The sequence below is a fragment of the Spermophilus citellus genome (genome assembly GCF_964194105.1).
Source record: "Spermophilus citellus genome assembly, chromosome: 2".
Classification (NCBI taxonomy): Eukaryota; Metazoa; Chordata; class Mammalia; order Rodentia; family Sciuridae; genus Spermophilus; species Spermophilus citellus.
In genome coordinates, this window is record NC_138183.1 from 178376878 (window position 1) to 178401280 (window position 24403).

Consider the following 24403-nt stretch of genomic DNA (forward strand, 5'->3'; position numbering starts at 1 on the left):
GAAGCATTTCTTATACTAAAAGCATAAAATAAATTAGGTAGATTTTATAAAAAGACATGTACCTTTTCAGGATGAATAATACAAAGTCAAAATGCACAAAATCCTCAAAATATAATTATAATAAAATTACACATTTTTCTGAGTATTAGGTAGATCAAATAAAATGTCATAGAAAAGTCTGTTCTTCACATTAGTTATATCAAAGATATACACATACTTTAAAAAACATATCTACGAATAGAATAAAAACCAAAATATTATAAATCTTTGTCTTTATAGTCACTCTTTTCAATGATTAATGCATCATATTTTCTTCATAGCAAAAGTTATTTTCAATGATAAATAATTATCCTCAATGACAAAATTAAAAAGCAGCCTAACTTGTGTAATCCTAAATGAAGGTACTGTGTGGTTGATCCTTCCTACTGAAGTACAAGTAAAGCAAACACATTTGTGAAGGGACTATTTCTCGGCCTTTCTTTCTGTGATTTTTAATGTGTATTCACTAAATATAACACTCAACAATGAAAAATTTAACCCTCTAAACTGTTTTTAGCTAACATTAGGCCAGTATTCAGACTAAGTTAATATCCTCATAAAAGGAGGAAAGGGGGAAAGATGAGTTAATGGTGATGCTTCTTTTTTTTAAATAGAAAGAATTTTTTAATATATTTTTTTTAGTTTTCAGTGGACACAACATCTTTATTTTATTTTTATGTGGTGCTGAGGATTGAACTCAGTGCCCCGCACATGCCAGGCACGCTTGAGCCACATCCCCAGCCTAAATTGTGATACTTTTATACTTCTTCCTAGATGAAGCCATAAGAGAAGGACCATTAAGTAGGAGGGGTGTGTGTATAGGTGTGGGTATGTGTGTGGAAATTTCATATTTTCTTTTTTTAAATAATGGTTTGCTGCACAATTCAGTTAACCCTAAATCTCCCAGACTCGTTCCTAGTGGAATTTCCTCTGTTACAGGGCCTGGCCAACGTGGATGGCCCAGCGGGGAGGTTGTTCAGTTGATCAGATCTTCATTTGTCTTTTCTACTTTCTGTGATTCTGTCTGTCCCCTTCATCTTTCAGTTTTGAACATGGTGGGAGAGATGCTGCTGATGGTAGTGTTCTGTTTTCTGAAGGTTTCAAGAAAAAGCAACATCAAACAAATAAGCAAACAGTTTCTGCTTCCCAATTCTGTAGGACTAGGGGAGATCCCAAAGCTGTTTTGAATCATACAGATGCTGTCTCTGACACTATTTTGGGTGTGGGATTGGCAGTGGGTGACAGAAGTAAATGAAAGGCAAGAAGAAGAGCCAAGCAAAGGGATCTTGGGTCACTGTTCCTTCTACCATAGTTGTTTTAGAAATTCCAGCTTCTAGCCAGGCAATCCCATAATAACTCTATCATAGTCTCAGTAGTTACCTTGGGCCAAATGTGGGAAAAGATGCTGAGAAAGGTAATGTCTTTTTGTTGGGTCTGACACACAGTAGAATCAACAGGTAGGGAGAAGTACATCATGACAGAGTGCAGGAGATGATCCAAAAGGTTGTTTTCAAGGTCAGAAATCCAACACAGGTCTCACTGGCTTCAAATCAAGGTTTTGGCAGTGGTGCATTCCTGTCTGGAGGCTCTAGTGGATCATCTGCTTCCTTTCTATTCCAGTTTCTAGACACAGTCCATTTCCCTTGGTTGTGGCTCTTCCTCCCTCACCCCCTTTTTTATTTATTTTTAATTTTGAGACAGGGTCTAAGTTACCCAAGCTGGCCTCAAACTCAAAATCCTCCTGGTATTACAAACATCTACCAGCATGTATACTGAGCAATATTTTGGCCCTCTCAGAAATCTTGATCTCCTGCTTGATTTCAAATCTCAATTTCTCTCTCTCTCTCTCTCTCTCTCACACACACACACACACAATATTCATAATTGCTTTTGTACCTATCTTCCCAGGTTAATCAACCTTTCTCCAATAGTATCACATAATGTTCTAAAGGCTTATTGAAATTTATTCACTCAATTACTATAAAATACTTTCTGAATAGATAATGAATGGAAGGATATTTCTGTCTAATTCAGTATCCATTAGCAACTTGTAATTATTGAGGAACTGAAATATGGCTAGGCCAATGGGCAGGGCACATGCCTATAATCCCAGTGACTATAGAGGTTGAGACAGAAGGATGACAAGTTTGAGGCTAGACTCAGCAACTTGTTGAGACTCTGTCTTGACATAAGAAATTAAAAAAGGCTCAGGTGTAGCTAAGTAGCAGAGCATTCCTGGGTTTAATCTTTAGTATTGGGAAAGAAAGAAAAAGGAAGGAAAAAAAAAGAATGATAGAACTGGATAAGGTGGTACATGCCCGTAATCCCAAAGACTTGGGAGGTTGAGGCAGAAGAAATACCCAGTTCAAGTCCAGTCTCAACAATTTAGTGATGACCTCAGCAACTTAGCAAGACTCTTGTCTCAAAATAAAAATAAAAAAGGGCTGTGGCTTTGTGTTAAAGTACCCCTGGGTTCAATTCCCAGGCTGGGTCAAGCTGAGAAATGTTCTAAATTTTAAAAAAACAGACACTTTGGACACTGCAAAAAAAAAAAAAAATTCTCAATAATAAACTTTATATTGAGTATATGTTGAAATGATAATATTTTAGATACACTGGGATAAACATAATTGAAGTTAATTTCATCTGTTATTTTACTTTCTTTAGTGTGGCTATTATTAAATGTAAAATTACATTAATGTGATGGTCATCATTATACAAAATACATGTATGAAGATTTGAATTTGGTATCAACATACCTTATATACAAACAGAGATATGAAAAACTGTGGTATATATGTGTATTAAGAATTGTAATGCAAAAAAGAGAGTTCATGTATAATGGCATAATTTGGTGTGAACATACTTTATAGAGAGTTATCAAAAACTGTGCTGTAAATGGGTAATAATGAGTGTAATGCATTCCACTATTGTCATGTATATAGATAAAAAAAAGGATGGATCAAAAATATATAAATAAACGTTTATTTTTTGTATTTTGAAAAGGAAGATTATAAGAAAAAAAAGAAAATGTAAAATGTCCTCACGTTTCTGGCTCATACTATATTTCTATTGAACAGTACTGTTCTAGGGATAACTACATGAACGTGAACAAGCAGTCCATCTTTCAAACTGATTTTAGTCTGGTTAATAAAAACAACAAACAAAATCATATACATAAACATACAGACACACATGAACATACTCATACATGAATATTGTATATAAACCTAGGGAAGAAGAGTAGTATAAATCTTAATTCAAAATGATTATTTCCATATTGATGAAAACTTTGCTTATAAAATACTGCCACAAAATTTAAATAATGAGGTTGAATGATTTTTACAGATATATACAACTTTTTCCCTTACCAAAAATTATTTGAGAAATATTTCAAAATGTAGAAAAGTAATCAAGAGTATTATAATAATAGTTCTTTTCCACCAAAAAGAACTGATGGTAGTTTTATATTAACTTATTTAAGTCTTTTATTAATAATAAGATAGTTAAAGTTAAGGTAACTTTGGATATGTTTAGGACTGGGGAGAGGGGAAAGCTGGATGGATATAGGAAGGTTTGTATGTAAACTCTACATGTAACTAAGAGTTTCTTACTTTGTGGTTAGCACTAGACTAGGAAAGGAGTTGAAATCTGAAATAGAATGGACTGCACTGTTTCTGTACAGATTTTTTTAATCACAAGAAAAATTAAATTTTACCATTTAGTAAAATACCCAGAGTAAGAGCATAAGGTTTCCACATATTATAACTCCATTCCTTCTTTTATTCTTTGTTTTAAACATCTGTATTTATAAATGCCTTGGAGGGAGGGACATTGAACAGAAATCTTTAAAAGAATTATTTTAGTAATTCAATATTCATTGCTGAGTGATGCAACTATTGTCGACTTTGTTATTTTGTTCTTAATAGGCTTCTGCATTTTCAAAGAATCTATTATAAGCCAGGCATGGTGGCACAGGCCTGTAATCCCAATATCTCAGGAGGCTGAGGCAGGAGAATCACCAGTTCAAAGTTCAGTAGAAGAGAGGCTAAGCAACTCAGTGAGACCTTGTCTCTAAATAAAATACAAAATAGGGCTGGGGATATGGCTCAGTGGTCGAGTGCCTCTGACTTCAATCTCTGGTGCCTAAAGAAAAAAAATCTATTATAAGCAATAATTTTATAATTGTAATGCTATGAGTAGAAAAAAAAACTGGCACTAAAAATTAAAACTATTTAAGAGTGAATATACTAATAATCCTAGTAACATTGCCATGCTACTAAGATACTCAGACAATGACTTTGGTCAAGATGAAAATTTTTTTAAGAGTGCTTGATCTTTTCATTTCTAATTATGTATGATTAATTTCTATGGTCTATTATATCCATGGCTGGTAAAATTTTTAAAAATGGCACTGTCTTTGGAAAACAACTGAATATATATATTATCTTTAAAATATTAAAATTACTTAAAAGGGCTTATGCCCTTTACCCCAGTATTGCCACTGCTCAAACATTTTCCCAAGAGGGGAAATGTATGTGTGTATGTGTGTGTGTGTGTGTGCGTGTCTGTGTATACACACACACACATATATACATATATATACACATATATATAAAAAATTGATCATTGAATCTTAGGTACAATTGAGAAAGTTGGTGAGATTAAAGAAGAAAAAGTTAAACTACAGTGCATTATAAAAAGTATAATAAGGCATTCATAGGTGCATGCAAACAATGCTAATTCCAACATATATTTCCCAAACTTTGGATGCTATTCAATAAAACAGCTCATCTTTTAACAGAAATTATGAAATAAAATAGACAAACACTTATGCAAGGCTAGGTGAAGGATAAATTTGTGTGTTTATGCCATGATTATTACATAAAAAGTTAATATTGTTAAGTATAGGAAAGGAAGATAATACGTGAAAATGAATAGCCTTTTTTAACTGGGGTAGGAGGACTGAACATCTCTCTCATGAACAATCTTGGGATCCACGGAGGCATTATACAACTTTCTACTTTTACTTTCTAGCTACCATCATTTAAAATTATCCAGTGTTATCTGTCATCAAAAGCATTTTCTTCCCAAAAGCCCCATCTGATAAATACAAATTAGAACTAGTGTTGTTTGTAAGCGCGCTATTACTGTCCTTTATATTTAAAAAGCACTTGAATTTTTTCCAGAAGTTCCAGAATTAGAGAACTGAGTACTTGCAAAGGGATAACCAGAGGCTAATTTGAAATAGCAACCAGTATCCTAGGGTCTTGGAGAAATAGTAACAACTTCTGGCATTGTATTTGACCCATAATTTTCTTTATTAATCTTAAATGCTTTCTACTTCCAAAGTGATTTGACCGCAACTGTTATGAGAATTGGCCTAGACGCCTGCACTTCCTCAGTGCTGCCCACAGCAGCAGAGTGGACATGGATGGACACTGACACGCACTTACAAGGAAAGATTCCTCCACTCTTCCTCTCATTTACTCACTACGCGATCTGCGCGGGGTCGGTGTGTGGAAGGAAATACTGTAGTACTGTGTACGCACTTTGAAACAGCCAAGGGGTAAAGAGATATCAAAACTGAAGTATAACCCCCCAAAAGGACGCAGGGTCGTGGAGGGAGGCGGAGGGGGCGAGATGACCAGCTCGCTGCAACAGAGACCACGGCCAACAAGGACCACGGCCAACAAGGCGCGACTCCATCGCGGGAAGCCCCTCAACCCCCAGATATCTTCAATTTCTCCTCTTGGCGCTTCAATCTACACTTGCCCAGCATACACCTCCGACCTCCGCTGTCACTCGCGGGAGCCTGACCTACCCACCCGGCCAGCAACAAGAGATCCCGCCTCCTCCTCCTCCACCTCCGCCTTTTCTCTTCTCTACTGCGCCTGCGCGACCGGAAAATTCGCGAAGGTTCCTGAAGCGGAACCGGCGGTTTCCGGAAGCCGGCAGCCGCCCTAAGATTCAGGTCAGCGCTTGCTACAGCAGAGTCTGTCGCACTGTCCTGCGGTTCCCGGTGTTTGGTCCTTGCCTGTAACGGTGGGAGAAGAAGATGGCCCTGCTATGCTATAATCGGGGCTGCGGCCAGCGCTTCGACCCCGAGAACAATTCGGATGGTAAGAGAACCGCGCTGCCAGCTCCCCCTTTCGCCACCCAGCGATCTCGCGGGAGGCCTCCGGGTCCTCCGCGAGCCGCGGTGGCGCCGCGCGGGCCGGCGCCCCTCCTGGGCCTCCGCAGCTGCTGGAGACCCCGGCCGCCTTCCCCCAGCTCGGCGCCTAGCGAGCGCCAGCATCCGGCGCCTTCTTGCACCGGCGAAAACCCTGCCCCGTAGCTCCGACTGGATCCACGTGTCTCCCGGTCGACCCTCACTCGTATTTCGCCTCCAGTTTTGAACGAACACTCTTAACCTGCGTTCCCGCAGTCTCCTTGGGAAGTTAAAAGTTAAGGAGCCCTGCTAGCTTGCTTTGCGGTTCCGCTAGTATTGTTGACCGTGATTCCTTGGGGAGAGTGCGGGTATAGAGAGAGAGCAAAAGGAAGAGCGATGGGCAGCCGGTTAGCCTAGCATTTAAGTTTTGCCTCATTTTTAGTACAGAAGTTTGTCTTGAAAGTCTGCTCTACCAAAAAGTTTTCTTTGGTTAGAGAAATTGCTTGATTTTTCTTCTCTGAGTTTTGACACATCCGCCGTGGTGGCACATTTCATTATCCTTTGCAAAAGAATGTATATTCTTTGCAATGACCTCTTCGTTTTAATATGCCATTTTCAAAGTGCCCTAGCGAAGTATCCCTACAGCGCTTAGGTGTAGAGTTCCAGATGTAAAGTGAAAGCAACTACACTAGGTTAACGCTGGGAAATAACCACCGAATCTTAATTTTGATTCTTAAATGGAAGAAGGAAATAAGCTGATTCCTTGAATATTATAGGAAATGATAGTACTTCCTTAAATTCAGCTAGCATTTATTGTGTTTTTTTTTATCCCAGACATTAGTCTGTCACTTTACCACAGCAACTCTGTTAAGTATGTAGTAATAGAACCATTTAATAGATCAAAGGAATTCAACATGACAGTAACGTGGTTCAGCTTTGTGAAAGAGATTAAGATATTTGAAATATTTATCTTGGCAGGCAGGTGAATTGGTGACATCATTTAAAATAAGATCATTGGTGCAAGCTTTTAAGGAAAAGATAAACCCAGTTTATGTATACTTGACATTTTTATAATATAAACGTGATATTACCCAAAGGGAATGTTAAGATGTTTCAGTGGGTAACAAACTTGAGAAGAGGAATTTTTAGTGTCTAATGTTGGTAATGTTGATCGCCTTGTGTAAAAAATGAATGGTGTTTTTAGGAAGTTATCTTTGGATCTTCAGCTCAGAGGAGTTAAAACTTTTTGTTGGAAGTCAGTGTGTCCATGTGGAAATGGTGCTGTTCCTGAAAAAGAAGAGGGGCCAGGAAAGCCAACAGTGTAAACAGCCCCATGGATTGGTGGTCAACAGTACCAGATGCAATAGGAAATTCCAATAAGATTGGTGAAAGTTTATTCACTTAAGAACAGTGGGAATTATTTTTAGAGACTTTGGATAAATAGGCTAAATTGGTTGAGTGAATGGAAGATCAAGGAGATGATAGTAAGGATTAGAAGATAACTAAAAACACACTGTAGACTTGATTAGGAGAGACTTTTTATAGAATATGAGAGGATTGACCTTGTACAATAACTAAAATGGCATATTAAATGGGTAAAACTGAAGGTACAAGCAAGTTCCAAGTTATCTCTTGCATGGAGCTAGATGGCTGGTTCCATCATTCTTTAAAAAATCTTAATCTACACTCAGTACTTTGTTTCTTCGTGGTGTGGCATAATTCTCATGCTTATTGATTTCTCTGAAGATTTTTTCCCTATGAACAAAAATCAGACCCTATTCTAAGATGATAGACATTTTAGTTTGTAATACAAATTTGGCAGGTGATTAAGTAAAAAAAGACATGGTTGGTGACTTGCATATATTAAAATACTTTAGGGAAAAGCAAAACTTTCAGATAGTATTTTATTTAATCCACACATATGAAGAAACTGAAGAGCAATACAATGAGAATTTTAGCCAGAGTCCGACCCAATGTGAAAAGCTCTTGATAGTTAACCACTGTGGTGTTGTAGGTTCTTAATCTATAAAATTTGATTTGAACAAAACTGGCAAGCCTGATAAAAGCTAAAGAAGAAAATGTCCATCTGCTTGTTACTAGCTTTTGTAAACAGTGATTTTCTAATTTTGTCCATACTAGTTACAGGATTAAGATCTGAGTCATTCCTGCTGCCATTCTGCCAGAACTGACCACTGTTAAGACGACTATTGCCTCATACTATTTATATTATACATTGTAGACTTTATGTCTGTACATTAAATTTAATATTAGACAATACCATATTTCTTCTCTACTTCTACTCCCCTTTCAATTTCCTGTCCTGCATACACATTTCAACTGCCAACTTTGTTTTTCATAATCTCTTCCTAATACATGGGCTTATTTGCTGTACTAGGAAAATACCTAACACTTTCTGACCACATTAGTATAGTATTTATATAACACATGGTTACTAATTAAGTAATATTGGCTATTAATTCAGGATAAGGAAATTGCTCTGGGTACAAGGAATTAATAATTTTAAGGTAACACAGGAATCAGGTAGAGGATGGAAAGATAAACAGACTAAAGAGCTTGAGTGAGGTAGCCTCATGAGAAAATTACAGAGGTGCAAGTTGACAGTTTCTCTAAGTTCATTTGCTATCTAGCCTGAGAATAAGTGTGTCTATATTATCTATTATCTATTTTTTTTACAAAATATTCTACATTGCTAATTGTAATAAATAATTTTTTTTTAAGAGAGTTAAGTAAAGATTGGTGGCATAATGGGGTTGGGAAACAGAAGCACTGAATGATCATGACAACCCCAATGAGTGTAGGATTTACACTTCTTTTTAATGAGGTTTGTACCTAGGAATTGATGACCTGTTTAGGATAGTTAAATTAGTAGTTAGATATTACAAGTTGTTTAAAATGTGGATCCTGTTCTTCCAAAATATGTTTTGGGGAAATCTCTTGAGCAACCTTTATGGATCAGTGCATGTAGGTACACTTAAGTTTAATAATATTTTTGTAAAAACAGAATAGAAGTATGTTCATAATCTTAGGCATTGAAGTTTGATAATAAACAAATTTTACCACAAAGATTAGAAGAATATAGAATATATAATGTTATTAATCCTTAAACTGTTCTGTATTTCCTTTTTTTCCCCCTCAGAATTTTTATCTATGGACATCATGCTCTTGAATTAAAATCTTAACAGTTACTATTAATATAAGGCACTTTGTGCTGTGCATCAACCAAGCATTAGTGAATTTTCAAGGATCTTCAGTGTTATGTACATTTGGAAAAGGAATTAAATCTTAGCAAACTGAAGGAAATAGTGTTGTATACATTTTTCCTACATACATTGTAAAGAATGCCTTATTTTTTCTTTTCATTTTTGACCAGATGCTTGCACATATCACCCAGGTGTTCCAGTCTTTCATGATGCATTAAAGGTAGGAACTATATATATTTTCAGTTTCTTCCTATTTGTATAATACATTTAGAAATGTAATAGTAAATATTTTCTCATCTTTTTTTACTGGCATGTCTGCTTTTTAAATGACCATTGTGGGGGGCTTTATGTGTGTATTCCACTAAAAGCAAAGAAGACAGTGAATGATGATGTTTACCGGTTATAAAATATTTTATTTGCAGTCCAAATCATTTTCCTAATGATTTCTTTACTTTCTAATTTTGAAGGGAAATCGAAGCAGTTATGATGAATCTCGGTCTTTCAGTTTATCACTGTTGGCCAATAAAAAAAAGCTATGAACTTTAGGAATGATTGTTACAAACATGCTAAGTTTAGAATATGTTTACTGAAGAGAGAGATTACCAGTTTTTCACCTGTATTTCCTTAATGTTCTGGAGAATTACCAGAAATAATAGAGTGTTTTCTGACCATATTTTTTATGATGACTTTAAAAAAAATGAAAAACGGATACATTTGAGGAGTTTCCTTTGTGTATCTAAAAGAAAATGCTTCCTGGTGGCTGTCCTGGTTTTAGGTACTACTGCTTTTATGCTGAGAAACATAAATAGCCTTATATGTTTAAATGTTGTTGATTTCTTTTGAATGTTCTGATGATCTTCCAGAAAGCAGTTGGACTCTTTTGGCATTTAACTGACGCACAATCAAATTCAAAGTTATATAGTAAATAACAGTTTTATGTTAGCTTAGTTCTGAGTGAGGAGAACAGAACTTCATTAGGGCACTTTGAGATTTAACTCTTTTTACAAAACTTGATGGGGATGAAAACTGTGTTTCTGTGGGGATATTTATTTTGCTGGTGGGGGGAGGAAATGGAGATTTTTCTCTTTTCTGGATTGCCATTTATTGATTATTTTTCTTTTATTTCTTTTCCCCCTATACTATTTCCTCCTCTCTGCTAACAATAGAAATACTTGACTTTGCAATCTTTAGCTTCCTATTTTTTCTCATTCTGTTTATTTGCTCTCCAATGTCACCTCTGGGCTAATGATTTTTGTAGCATATCTCCATTCATGTATCTGTTCAGCAAGTTTCTAAAGCGAAGTAATTTTTCTTTTTCTCAGTTTTGTGGTTGTACTGTTTATTATTATCTCTGTGATATTAACACTTTTTGTAGACTTAGACTTTCCAAGATTATTGGATTTCACAACCCAGACTGTTTGGGTGAAATTTGTGCATCAGTATAAGGTCACTAGTTTTCTATTTAATCAAGTAGGAAATTAAACTTGCAAAAGATAGGACATTTTAATGCTAGAAGAATATAATACTCTAGGAAAGTTCTTCTCAAGAAAAAACAGTTAACAACCTTATGCTTTATATTGATCCTTTTCTTATTTTACTGAGGACTAGCAAAAGACCCAGAGTAGAATTTGAAATAGCTATCTTGTGTCATATGTGTATCCCAGTATTTGATTTAATTGTGTATATATGGTAAGACAGAGAATCTTTCTAACAGGATAACTGTTTTGAGATAAAGCTATCAATGCTATTAAACAGTCTAAGGTGGTGGGAATTGGTTTCCTACATCTCTATTCAGAGAAAATAAAACTTAAAAAGAAAATTGGGTTATAGGTACTTAAAATTTTCTTAAAAAAAAAAAAGAAATCTGAAAGTACATGTTGTGTAAAAACTCAATACCAAATTCTTTATGTAGTTGAGTATATACAAAGTTAGTCCCTAATCCAAATTTGGGGCCTCTCATGTCTTGAGATTTCTGCCTTTCTTTTCCCTACTCTCTGTAATACGTTAGTAGAGATGATAACTTCACAGCCATTTTTTTAAGGCACTTGATATTTTGTTCAAAAATCACAGTGTAGTACAGCGTAAAATGTTTTTCTTCTGAAAATTAGGAACTATTCTTAAAAATAAGCAATTTGTTTTAAGGTGCTTTCTTTCACGATAGGCCATAATACAAATCACTGTTTTTTGTTTTTTTTTTTTTTATCAAAATTTGAAAAAACACTTTAAAGCTGTGAAATATGGAAGTTACTTCAGGATTCAAGGAGATAAGTATAAGAAGAGTGTTTCAGTGGGTTGTGGTTTCCATAGAAATAATTTTTAAGTTTTTTCTTATGTTTTATAGGGTTGGTCTTGCTGTAAGAGAAGAACAACTGATTTTTCTGATTTCTTAAGCATTGTGGTAAGTACTATTTTTTCCCTAGATTATCTCCCTTAATGTACATTTTATGGAAGCTCCAGATTTGGGTAGTCTGATTTCTGTTATCTATTGACTCATCCTCATCAACTATCAGATAGCACTTTACTTTTAAAATGGAGTTCACCTTCCTTCCACAGCCTTTATAATAATTTATCTGCTTAGGAGATAAGATTTTAAGATATTAATTATTCATTGGTTATTTTATGTTTTTGATGTTAGCAGTATTAAAAGAACATCACAGAAGAAAGTGAGTGGTGGGCAACCATTTAAAGTATTTTCAGTTAGGAGAAATAAACTGTTATGATATATAAAGATACCATTGAGATATAACATTATTTTATATTCTACTAATAAAAAAAAGTTCAGTATTATGGCCTGTATTTTACAGGTAAGGAATAGGATTTTGAAAGATTATCTTGCTTAAGGTCATACAGCTTTTAAGTAGAACTGGTACACAAATTGAGATCTTGAGTACAAAAACTTTGCATATAAATAACTTGTAAAGTCTTTCTTAAAATATTTTATTTAGAGGTACAAACTCATTTTCAAATTTAGCAAATATATTTAGTTCATTAAAATAAATCAACATAATAAAAGTGTTTCTATAGTGGCATATGACAAGATAACTCTTAATGAATGCCTTTCACTAACAGGGCTGTACAAAAGGTAGACATAATAGTGAGAAGCCACCTGAGCCGGTCAAGCCTGAAGTCAAGACTACTGAAAAGAAAGAACTATCTGAATTGAAACCCAAATTTCAGGAGCACATAATTCAAGCCCCTAAACCAGTAGAAGCGATAAAAAGGCCAAGGTATACTTTTTACGGTTGCTTATTTTTGTCACACTTGAATAATAGCGTTTGTTCATGATATTTCTATTTATCATTTTGCGTGATAGCATTTTTCTCTTAAATGAGCCTTTAATTTTATTCCCACTCAACTTGAGGCATGTACACAGTGAAACTTCATTGCAGATTTGTTTGTCATACTATCAAAACTACAGGTTTATCTATTACCAGGGTAAGGGATTCACACTTTTTTTTTTTTTCACTTGGCATGTGTCTTCATTGTGGCATGGTGAAGTTCTGTGAAGTGGTTGTTCTTGCATGAATTCAGTTTAAATTGAAATATGTATTCATACTGAGAACTTTTTCTCTATTGATCTTAATCTTAAACATTAATCCAAACATTAATCTTTACTTTTAGATGCCTAAAAACTGTTGTTACTAATACTGAGGAATTTTTTAATGCATTTGATTCTGAAGGCATATTTCTTTAAAGTGTCTTAATGTAGCTTTTGCTCATTTTTAACTAAAATTCAGTTCTTCATAGTCATTTTCTAATCAAACAGACGGCATATTGGGTTTACTTTTGTTAGGCTAGGTCTTCATAATGCACGTTAAGTACTGAATGTTTTAGAACCAAACTACAGAACTCTAAATAGATGGTAAAAAATTTTTTTAAACAGCTCTGAGAAATAATTGACAACACCTATTGAAATATGTATTCATACTGAGAACTTACAGTGTTCCCGACTTTTTCTCTATTGATCTTAATTGAACATATTTATAAAGTATTGAATAATATGGGACCAAGATAAGATCCCCAAGAGACTTTTAGTGTGTTTGCTCATTAGTATTCTTGAGTACAGACCATTGTTAAACTACTCAGTAAATTATTTTACTCCAACTCCATTTATCCATAATCCTGGGATACTTATCAAATTCCTTGTTAGCCAATTTGAAAAATTACTGGAAAAAGATAAGGAAACATTTTATCCTAATTAATTTGATGATACTACAGAAATTATGAGGATAAAGATTTTTATGCACTTGTTAATGTCAGTTTTTTTCATTGTGGGTACAGCATGAATAGAATTTTTACTTTTATTGCTTTATTTATTAATATTCTTGATATTTTTGAATGGACTTAAAGTGGAAATGTAAAACTTAACCATTATGAAATGTCATGAGGATTTTGTTTTTAACCTCTTCCCATACAATTGTATCTGAATTTATAGTTCCATCTACCAGTATCCATATACAGTAAATCTCCATACTGGTAGAAATGAGTATGGATTCACTGCCTGTATGTTATGTGCATAGCATTTTACTTGGGCATGAAACGTAGAAGTATTCCACAGCCCCGTCCTCGGAGTTACTCATCTTGTCAAACATAGATTCCTAGTCTACTCTCTTTCCACTGGTCCTGATGATTATTAATTGAATGTGCCTACAATAATGTAATTACTTGAGACTTAATGTTTTAACATAAGAAAGACCTTTTCTGCTAAAATGTAGATTGTAAAATATAGCAACTATTTGTAAGATACTTCTTATTAAGAATAACTGGATTCATAAAGCATTTAATATCTCAAAAAGAAGGTTTTAAGGTTTTTTTAGTTTGATTACAAGGACATATTTGGTACATTAATAATAGTAACAGGGTTTCAAAATTCTCCAGCCCAGATGAACCCATGACAAATTTGGAATTAAAAATATCTGCCTCCCTAAAACAAGCACTTGATAAACTTAAACTATCATCTGGGAATGAAGAAGATAAGAAAGGTAAGATTTTGTTTTATTGTATTATAATTTTTTCTATCCAATAAACTCAACCAAAAGTTTACTAAATATGACCAATTGACACATTATAATAAAAATATTTTTTGGGGGCTGGGGATGTGGCTGAAGTGGTAGCGCGCTTGCCTGGCATGCGTGCGGCCCGGGTTCGATCCTCAGCACCACATACCAACAAAGATGTTGTGTCCGCCGAGAACTAAAAAAAAAAATATATATATATATATTAAAAATTCTCTCTCTCTCTCTCTCTCTCTCTCTCTCTCTCTCTCTCTCTCTCCCTCCCTCCCTCCCTCCCTCCCTCCCCTCTCTCACTCTCTCTTTAAAAAAAAAATATATATATATTTTTCCCAAATGCAAAATAATAGCTCAGAATAAATGTGTAGTTTATTCTATTAAAATTGAGAATCTACTTAAAGTTTTTCCTTCTCTATGGTTTATTATTTTTTAATAGTTTAATTTCTTTGATAATCAAAAATGTTTCTTTGTGTATGATGTAAAATATATTTAATGTTCTGTGACATATACCTAATACCGTAGGACAAAATTATCCTTTCATAAATTCTCTTTGACGTGGTTATTAGATAAGTAGTACGTTATAGAATACAAATACAACATATATCCTTTTGACACTACAGAAGAAAACCTAATTACAGTAGATGAATATTATATGACTTTTTGTAGAAAAGTTGCATCTTAAGAATGGCACTGCAGTGAACTTCTGTTATTTATTTATTTATTTATTTATTTTTATTTTAGAAGATGACAGTGATGAAATTAAGATTGGGACCTCATGTAAAAATGGAGGGTGTTCAAAGGTATGTATTATAAATCTTATTATGTTATGAAGTAGAATTTTAATTTTGAAGAAAGAGGGTGCAGTTCATTCTCAATTTAGAAATTAGTTGTGTGCCTGTTATACATTTGGCAGTATGCTGAGGAGTAGGGCTGTAAACATGGAATACAGACTAGAATCATGTGAGTCTGTCTAATCACCATTTATAAGCACTTTCTATGTGCAGTACATTGTGGGGTGGGAAATACTGGTTATTACCCAAAAAATCTTTTTTTTTTATGGAGCTGGTATTCTAGTATGGACGCAAATACAAAAAAAAAAAATGTTAAATATGAATTCAGGTAGATATGAAACAAGTAAAAAGAAGGAACTAGAGTGTTTGGAGTTGGGAGTTATCATTTAATAAAATTGTCAGTTATGTTCTTTTTTACATGGTGACAGAATCAGAATTCTTTATAATATAGTAAATGAGTTGTATACCTGGGGGAAGAGTGCTATAGATAGAGCAAGCAGCATGAGTAGAGGTGTTAGAGCTTGGCTATTCAAGGAATAACAAGTTCAGTCAAGTGAAGTGTGATGGAAAATTACCTATCTTAGGAGTTACAAAAGGATGTCTGTGACTAGTGAGTAGCCAATATATGCTGAAGAACCGCAGTGGAATTGGAAGAGAAACCAGCTTGGATGCTATTATGGGCAGAGAGATTAGAGTTTATTGAGAAGTTGTTATGTATGCAATATGATCAAACATCTCAATGAGACCTTATCCTGCTTACTTTGTAAACATTTTCTCCCTCTCTTTTTCTCTCCATGGCCTTTAAAACTTTATGTCATTTCACTACTATCTAACTTGTCCCACCACTCATCTAAGGTTTATAATGTTTTGGTTTGTTCTTTTTATCTCTTGATGCTTTGAACAGTGCCTGACATGGCAAATACATGTAGAATGTATAGTATAATTGGAAATATTGGTAGCACTTGCTAATGGATTGCACGTAAAAGGAAGTTGGGACTTGAACATCTGGGTGATTGCTGTTGCCATTAAATGAAAAAGTGAAGATGATGAGAGGCCAGGTCTTTATTTTTCTCTTCTGTTAAGTTTAAAATCAGGTTGCTGATTAAGGGGTGGCAATAAAAGTATTCACATGTATATGAGGTAGAAGTAGTAGATAAAAGGAAATGATTAATTCTTGGAGTGAAGGCAGTACAAATAGTAGAGTAATGGAAGAAAGAAGATCAAAGAGAAAGTGTTAGGTGAGTTTTGAAAACAATGAATGAGAGTTATGAAAATATGGGGGCAAAGTGTATTTTAGTAGCCGTGATAGCAATAGTATAAAGAGAACGTTAAGTAATAGGAATGTTATTCAATTTGCTAGTGTGGAATTGAGATTAAAAGAGGTTAGTAATAATAATGGCCAAATCTTAATAGTGCTGGGAAGACAGACCTTACTTTAGATTATGGAGACCATTATAGAAATTTTAAATCTTTTTCATTGAGGTATATAACAGAAATTTGTTAAATCATGTACAAATACAAGTTTATAGCTAAGGGATTTTCAGAGGAAACACATCATCATGGTAGAGCACTCTTACCATTCATTTTTCCCTTCTGCAAAGGATACTGCATTTTTCTATCAACATTAGTTGTGCCAATTTTTAAATTTAATATAAATAGAATCATAGAGCATGTACTTTCTTTTTTGTCGTCTTTTGTTAGGTTCATGTTTGTTGCATATAGTCATGGCTTTGTTATTTTTTATTTTGTTTCATTTGATTTGTTTTCATTTTGTTCTTTTTTGAGTTGCCATGAATATTTTCTCATACAGGGGCACATTTAAATGTGGAAAGCACCTGGAGCTAATTATTGTATAAGGTGTGAGGTAAATCACTCACACTTTATAAATTAAGAAAGTGATAGTAATTAGATATTTTACTGAGATAGCAGAAATCAAAGGATGAGAAATGAGGTAGTAGAAAACTTCGTATAGTGTAATTACCTAAAATCTGCTAGGTCATGAGTAGGGCTAGGAAATTAAACCAATAGATTTTTTCAGAGTAACAGGATTTCATGATAGACTACATGTAGGTGGACGGAGTGGAGAAACTAAAGAGCACTTACAGATGTTGATTTTGAGAGACTACTTATGATGCCATCATATAAGATGGGAAGAATAGACATATGGGGAGTTATAGTGATAAGTTTAAAATCTAACATACTGGGATTTATCTGCTCACATGATAACTTAGGAAATAAACACGCTTAATACTTCAGATTTACAAAATGTAAACATCAAATTTTATGTTCTGTTCATGTAAATAGTTAATATAAATACAATAGTAGAGAGAAAATAGGCTGCTGGCTGCTTCCATGTTTTATTAATCTAACTTGTGAATTCATCTGTAGAGATTTTACATATAACAGCTTATGGGGCCTAGATCATACAAACAAACCATGAAGAGATCCATAGATATAAATATAAGTACATCTGCAGCTCATTTTACCATTTGAGGGAAGAGAAATAACCAGCACTATAGAATTTCCAGAATTATGTATTAGATTTCTGTTAGCATTATCAATTAACAAATTGATAATGCTAACAGAGTTGGTTATATACCTAATCATGCTGTACCTCTTTCTGATGAAGATCCTAATCTGTTTTGAATGTTTCTGTAAATTTAAATACATGAATATGGTTGAATTTCAGGCTATGAAAACATTTAATATGTTATCTATTGCCTACTTTTTTATTTGCCTTTTCACAGGAGCCTAAAATTTAACCATATGTAAAATGGAATAATTTTTTATTTCTTATTGGAATGGCCTGCAATGGAGTACTAACAAATATGTGTAAGATACAACTGAGAGATAAGGCAGCTAAATTTGTTTTTTTTCTTTTCTCTTTTAGACATATCAGGGTCTACAGAGTCTAGAAGAAGTTTGTGTATATCATTCTGGAGTACCTATTTTCCATGAGGGGTAACTTATGCATGACTAATTAAAATACCTTATGGTAGAGATTAGAAACTTAAACCTTCATATATTTAGGTACTTACCATGCAGTGTTATTAAGTATTCTACTTAAATTGCTGTTTAATTTTTATAGTAACTTAAAAATATGGGATTTGTCTTAACAGAAGAAAAACAAGATTGCAGTTATTAAGTGGCCATTGTGATTTAAACACTGTATTTTCCATTTCAATGTGATGCTCTTCTTAGTTGGGCTAAATTCTTTTTTGTTTGAAAGACTGTCTGACATTTGGCAGGACATTTAGAATTTTGGCTCAGGGGCAATTAAGGCATTACTACCCAGGAAAACTCCTATTTTTCCAGTCTTCAATTGAGAGTTTGTCTGTAGTTTAAAGAAATAGGATGCTTTCAAAATCTTCCTCTGTTTCCTTATGTTTCAAGGCTCAAACCTGAAGCTGTTGCAATTTTAGCTTCCTGTGTTAGATTTTTCTTAAAGAATGATAATTTTCTTCTACTTTGGGATTGACCATCACAGGTTGTGTAAACATTAGTTGTTAATTTCATAGTCTTTACCAGGTTATTGAAATGAAATGATTATAAATCTTGTTGTATCACTTTTTGTTAGCTTGATGAGGACACTGGAGTGCAGGCTACCAGTGGAAAATTGATTGGAATTTTGTGATAGTTTTTAGTCTATGTCAGGAGCTTCAAATTTACATAATAAGTGGCATTCTCATTTTTAAATTAAGTCTTTTCTCACGTGTGTCCATTTTTACTGTTCTGTAACTTAAGCACTGGTAAATACTAAAGTTGCCCTGATTTTTAAATTATACTTGCACTATAATATTTCTATATTCAATTGATTGTGAGGTTTTACTTCTGAAAATTTTTTATAATTATTTGAAGGATGAAATATTGGAGCTGTTGTAGAAGGAAAACCTCTGACTTTAATACGTTCTTAGCCCAAGAAGGCTGTACAACAGGGAAACACGTGTGGACTAAAAAGGATGCTGTAAGTAACCTTTTCAAAATAATGACACTGAATTGTGTTTGAGTCATTTTTGAGAGATTTGAAAATCTTTCATTTTATATTTATAGAGGAATTCTCACCCTCACGAATATTTTATTAATATTTTGTTAATGTATCCTTCTTTGTTGTCATCACCTTCATTGTGCCCAACCCCTACACCACAGAAAAAACTGGTCTGAATCAAACTCTCAGCACTGCCTGTTGAGCAAAATAGCTGTTGCATATGTTGGTGTAGGTATATGGGTTTTTGTGAAATACTAGAGCCTGTTAAAGTGAAGCTTATTATGAAAATTAATTTCAAATCCTGTTCCCACATTATGTTTTGTTGTTGTTTTTGGCCACTTAAAACTTTAACCATTTACAGATGCACAAATGCCTCATCTAGTGGCCAAGGAGTAGATTGCAGACTTGTTTCAGTAGAATTCTTCTGAATTCCTTTGCTTACTCTGGGGAAATATTAATTAATCTTTCATGCTGTACTGACACTAATAAACTCCAAATAATGACCCTTTTCAGTTCAGATGGACACAATAATATCTTTATTTATTTTATTTATTTTTATGTGGTACTGAGGATCGAACCCTTGCGAGGCAAGCGTTCTACCTCTGAGATATAACCCCAGCCCCAAACTTGTACTTTTTTTAAAAAACTTTTTCATACTGGGGATTGAATCCAGGGATGCTTAACCACTGAGTCACATCGCCAAGACAACAACTTAACTTCAAATATAGAAACCTTTATTTTTTGTATTGAAACAGGATCTCACTAACTTGCTTAGTGCCTCCCTAAATAGCTGGCTTTGAACTTGGAATCCTTCTGGCTCAGCCTCCCAACGTGCTGGGTTTACAAATGTGTGCCACCATGCCAGCAAAATTTGTGCCTTTTAATTTAGAAAGTTATTGTAAATTTTCAAAAGTTAGAAATTTATTCATATTTGAACTGTTGACTTTGTATTCACACATGGTTAACTATTATAAGTGTACCCTCCAAAGTTAAATAATTCATTCAGCATGAATCTTCCGTTAGTAGAAAGTTATGTCTGCCTTTGTATTTTTCCAAAAGTTCAATTTAAGTATTAGATATATGAAATAGTAGCTAAGGAAAAGTTATGAGTGATAAATTTATTATTTAAACTTAGTGCAGTTGTACCAAAATGTAAATGATGCCTTTTATAATGGTAGTGTCATGGAGTTTACTTATGTAATTTGATTTAAGTTGTTCTCATTTATAAGACAAATCACCATTTGCTTCTTTAAGAAAATGAATTGGTATGGCAATAAACCACTAATAATTGAGGGTTACTTGAGAGTAATTGAGGATTACTTTTGCTTTTTTCCCTTCTTTTCCCTCTGTATGTTAATACATAAGGACAAGAGGATTATGTGCAAATGGTCATTTTTTCTCCCAAATTATTATTACTTGTAGAAAATATATTGAAGGTTTCCATATTTGAAGTTGTTGTCTTGTTTATCCCACTGAAGCAAACATCCTTTCTAATTTTCAGTCTTCAAAGAATGTTTTAAAAGAGGTACTTAGTGGATAATAGGATTTAACTATTAAAATACTCTTGTATTGTGTTATTTTATAGTTTAAACCTCTTGGTGGAAACTTTGGGAGTTGATTGTCCTAAAAACATTATGTTCTTAATTTGCATAGTAATTTTCCTCTACTTTTCACGGGTCAAATTCTTCTTTTGAACAAGTTAATTATACGGTGCTTTTTAAACTTATAAAGGTCTTCTTACATTTCAGGGGAAAAAAGTTGTTCCATGTAGACATGACTGGCACCAGACTGGAGGTGAAGTCACCATTTCAGTATATGCTAAAAATTCACTTCCAGAACTTAGTCGAGTAGAAGCTAATAGTACATTGGTAAGTACACTAAACAGCTGAATCTAACTTGTCTTGCTCACATTGTTTTGACATTACTGCATTATGAAATACTGTTCTTATTTCAATGGATTTTAAAATCTTTCCCATATAAACTGGGCATGATGGCAATGCCTGTAATCCTAGCATCTGGAGAGATGGAGGCAGGAGACTCCCAAGTTCAAGTCTAGACTCAGAAACTTATTGAGATCCTGTCTCAAAATAAAAAATAAAAGCTGGGAATGTAGTTCAGTGCCCAAGTATCCCTGAGGTTTCAATTCCCATTACCAAAATCAAAAAGTCTTTTCCACATCAAAAAATAACTTTAAATTATATTCATGGAAACTTTTATGAATGAAAATCTAAAATTTATTATAGGGTTTTTTCCTAAAGCATATTGGAGATAGAGTAGCTTATAAAACTTGCCTGATAATGTGGTATTTCATCCTCAGTATGAAACTTCAAGTAAATTTTTCTTTTCTTTCTTTTTTTTTAGTTAAATGTACACATCGTATTTGAAGGAGAGAAGGAATTTCATCAAAATGTCAAATTATGGGGTGTAAGTATTATGAACCCATCAAAATTTCGGGTAGTTTAAAGTACCATTTGTAGAATAAAAGGCAAATACTTTAATAAGTGAACTACAGATCTGTAACTTTATTGTCCTACAAAAAAATCTAAATATTGGTATACAAATGGCCTTAGAGGCTTGAGGTTGGGATTTTTAGCATAAGGAAGACCAATATTTTCCTCTGGACTAAATGAGACCCAAGTTTATTTACTCTTACACTCCTTGATATGTTACAGGTGATTGATGTAAAACGAAGCTATGTAACTATGACTGCAACAAAGATTGAGATCACCATGAGAAAAGCTGAACCTATGCAGTGGGCAAGCCTTGAACTACCTACAACCAAAAAGCAGGAAAAACAAAAAGAAGATATTACAGATTGAGGTCGGGGGAGGGCTGTTGCCTATTTCAGAATTCTGAATGTGTGGTGAAGTGGTGGCTTGCTGCTGTAACTTTTTGTTGTTGAATCAGGCATTTCAGGGTCATATTAGGTTTTTGTTTTTAAAAGCCAAAGTCAATTTATCTTTTTGTGTTGCCATATTTTGCGTTCCATAAGATTGATTATTCATATCTTCTCATTGGTAGAACCATAGTTATGTCCCTTACTTGAAGAAGCTGGAAAATAGCTCGAGTGTAATTGCAGTATTTCTTAGTGTATTATTATTATGTTAAACAAAGAAATAATAAGGGACATTTGTTTTTTATACTTCTGTTATCTTATAATTATTAAAGCAAGATGAAAATGTCAACTTTTTAATCAGTTTTTTTTTTCCCCCTCTTTGTGGACCTTTTGTTCCTATAATACTTGAAAATCTTCAAGGAAGAAATGAAGTTCTGCATTGTTTTTGTTTGTTTTTGTTTTCCATGTGGGACAGTCACTTTTTCCAAGAGGACTATCCTAGGTAAAGTGGGGGCAAAATATATGCACTGACCAACAAATTACAGTTTATTCACGGTTAATTTAATTTTAAAATTACATCATTACCTATATTACTTGCCAAACAGTATGACTTAAGAGTAAAGGAAACAAGACTGGAGAGAGATCAATTTGGTTAAAATTCACTATTTTTATAAGACTTAAGCAATAATATTAAAAATCTTTCTCCTGATTAAGGGTGTTTATGTGATGTTATGACTAAATGGTACCTGATTTTTCAGTCTAAACCCTCTTAAAACCTTCAGTTACCTATTTAAAAAAAAAAAAAAAATCTCTATCTGGCCTTCTTGATAGAAAAATACCTAAAATTATATCTTAAAGGATTGTGGAAATACAATAGAAAATGAGAAAACTAAATACATAAACTTTGCTTTATGCCTACTATTACATGTTAAATAAAATAGCTTAATTCTCCCAGAGTCATTTTTTTTTTAAAGGCTTTCAAGTAGAGCTTGACAATTATAGTAATACAATGTTGATCATATATTGTATTTTATTGGTATTAAATATATGTAATACATGCTTTGATTTATTTATGCTTCTCAGACCATTAGTGAATAGATCACTTTTTGAGGTAATACAGAGTTCAAGAAGGAAATTTTAAGAAATGTTATGCCATTCAAACTGGCATAACTTAATAAATTTGGATATTATTAGGCTTATACAGGTAAACCCCTTGAGTATATTCTAGGTTAATAGAACTCTTGCAAAGAAAAGTGTGCAGAAGTACTATTTTAGTTCATAAGAGGTTTGTATATATCATTCTGTTACTCTTAGCAAATAACTAGTAGATATATTAGTTATAATAATTATTTAAAGATCTAGCTCTGTCACAGTTTTACAAAGTTTGGCACCCAGGCTTTGTTGACATTAAAACAAATGGCAAGAAATTTGGGGCAATAAAAGTGTGATCCAGATAGAGAATGTAACTGTTAGTATTGAGAGAAGTATTTAAAGTTTTGACAACTTGTCTTTTTGGAATTAGTAACCTGTGTTGTTTGTAGACATGGAACCTTGTTTGGAGAAAGAAATTGATTCGTAAATTTGATTTAAAGTAATTATCGTTATACCTTTTGTAATGTTTTCTTCTTGAGGCTGTTTTCTCCTGCAAAGTGTCTTCATTTTTTAGGATTTAAATATTATTTAAAGCAGGTGAGAAATTCAAACCTCAGACTTAGTTACAAAGCACTGATTATTTTTTTTTCCTTTTTGATACAACTATGTAATCTAGTTACATTAGTGAAACTCATAAAAAGATAGATAGGTAGAGTATGTTTTACTTATCAATTTTTCAAAAAAGTTAATAAAACTTGTTAACTTACTGAGTCATTTGTCTAGAATTATGCTATGTCTTTCTTTGCATTCAAAGTAATTAATATAACAAAGCAGTAGAAAGCTGGGTATGTGAAACATTTGGTAACTGACTTCAACACAGGAAACTTGAAATGCCATTTTTATTGCCTAGCTAGCACATTTGCTAATATAAAGAAAGTAATGTTGAGCTTACTTTTTTAACCTCTTATTTTGAGATAATTTTAGATTGAGTTGCAAAAATAGTAGAAGTTCTTTAAATATCTTTCTCTTATGTTAAAATCTTACATAATCACAGGACTTTTATATAGCTAAGAAGTTAGCCTTGGTACAGTAATGTTAACTAAAATAGAACATTTAATTTTAACCAGCTATTTTTAGTAAAACTCTTGAAGATCTATCCTATTCTTGAGTCCTATTCTAGTTGTAATAATTTTAGTTAATATAAATGATTAAAAATATTAACAAACGTTTACAGACTGATGATGTAACTTCTTGGTGTACCTATACAAGGCAAAGG

At 33.5% G+C, this 24403-nt stretch overlaps 1 protein-coding gene across 1 annotated transcript; it reads left to right on the forward strand.

Moving 5' to 3' along the window:
* Positions 1 to 5968: 5968 nt before the first annotated feature.
* CHORDC1 (cysteine and histidine rich domain containing 1) lies at positions 5969 to 24355 on the forward strand. The gene is made up of 11 exons (XM_081273080.1): positions 5969 to 6161; positions 9582 to 9631; positions 11753 to 11809; positions 12481 to 12638; positions 14290 to 14393; positions 15165 to 15223; positions 18105 to 18175; positions 19073 to 19178; positions 20948 to 21067; positions 21561 to 21623; positions 21872 to 24355. Exons 1-11 carry the CDS (start codon positions 6098 to 6100, stop codon positions 22016 to 22018), a joined length of 999 nt encoding a protein of 332 aa, XP_081129206.1. The 5' UTR covers positions 5969 to 6097; the 3' UTR covers positions 22019 to 24355.
* Positions 24356 to 24403: the final 48 nt, after the last annotated feature.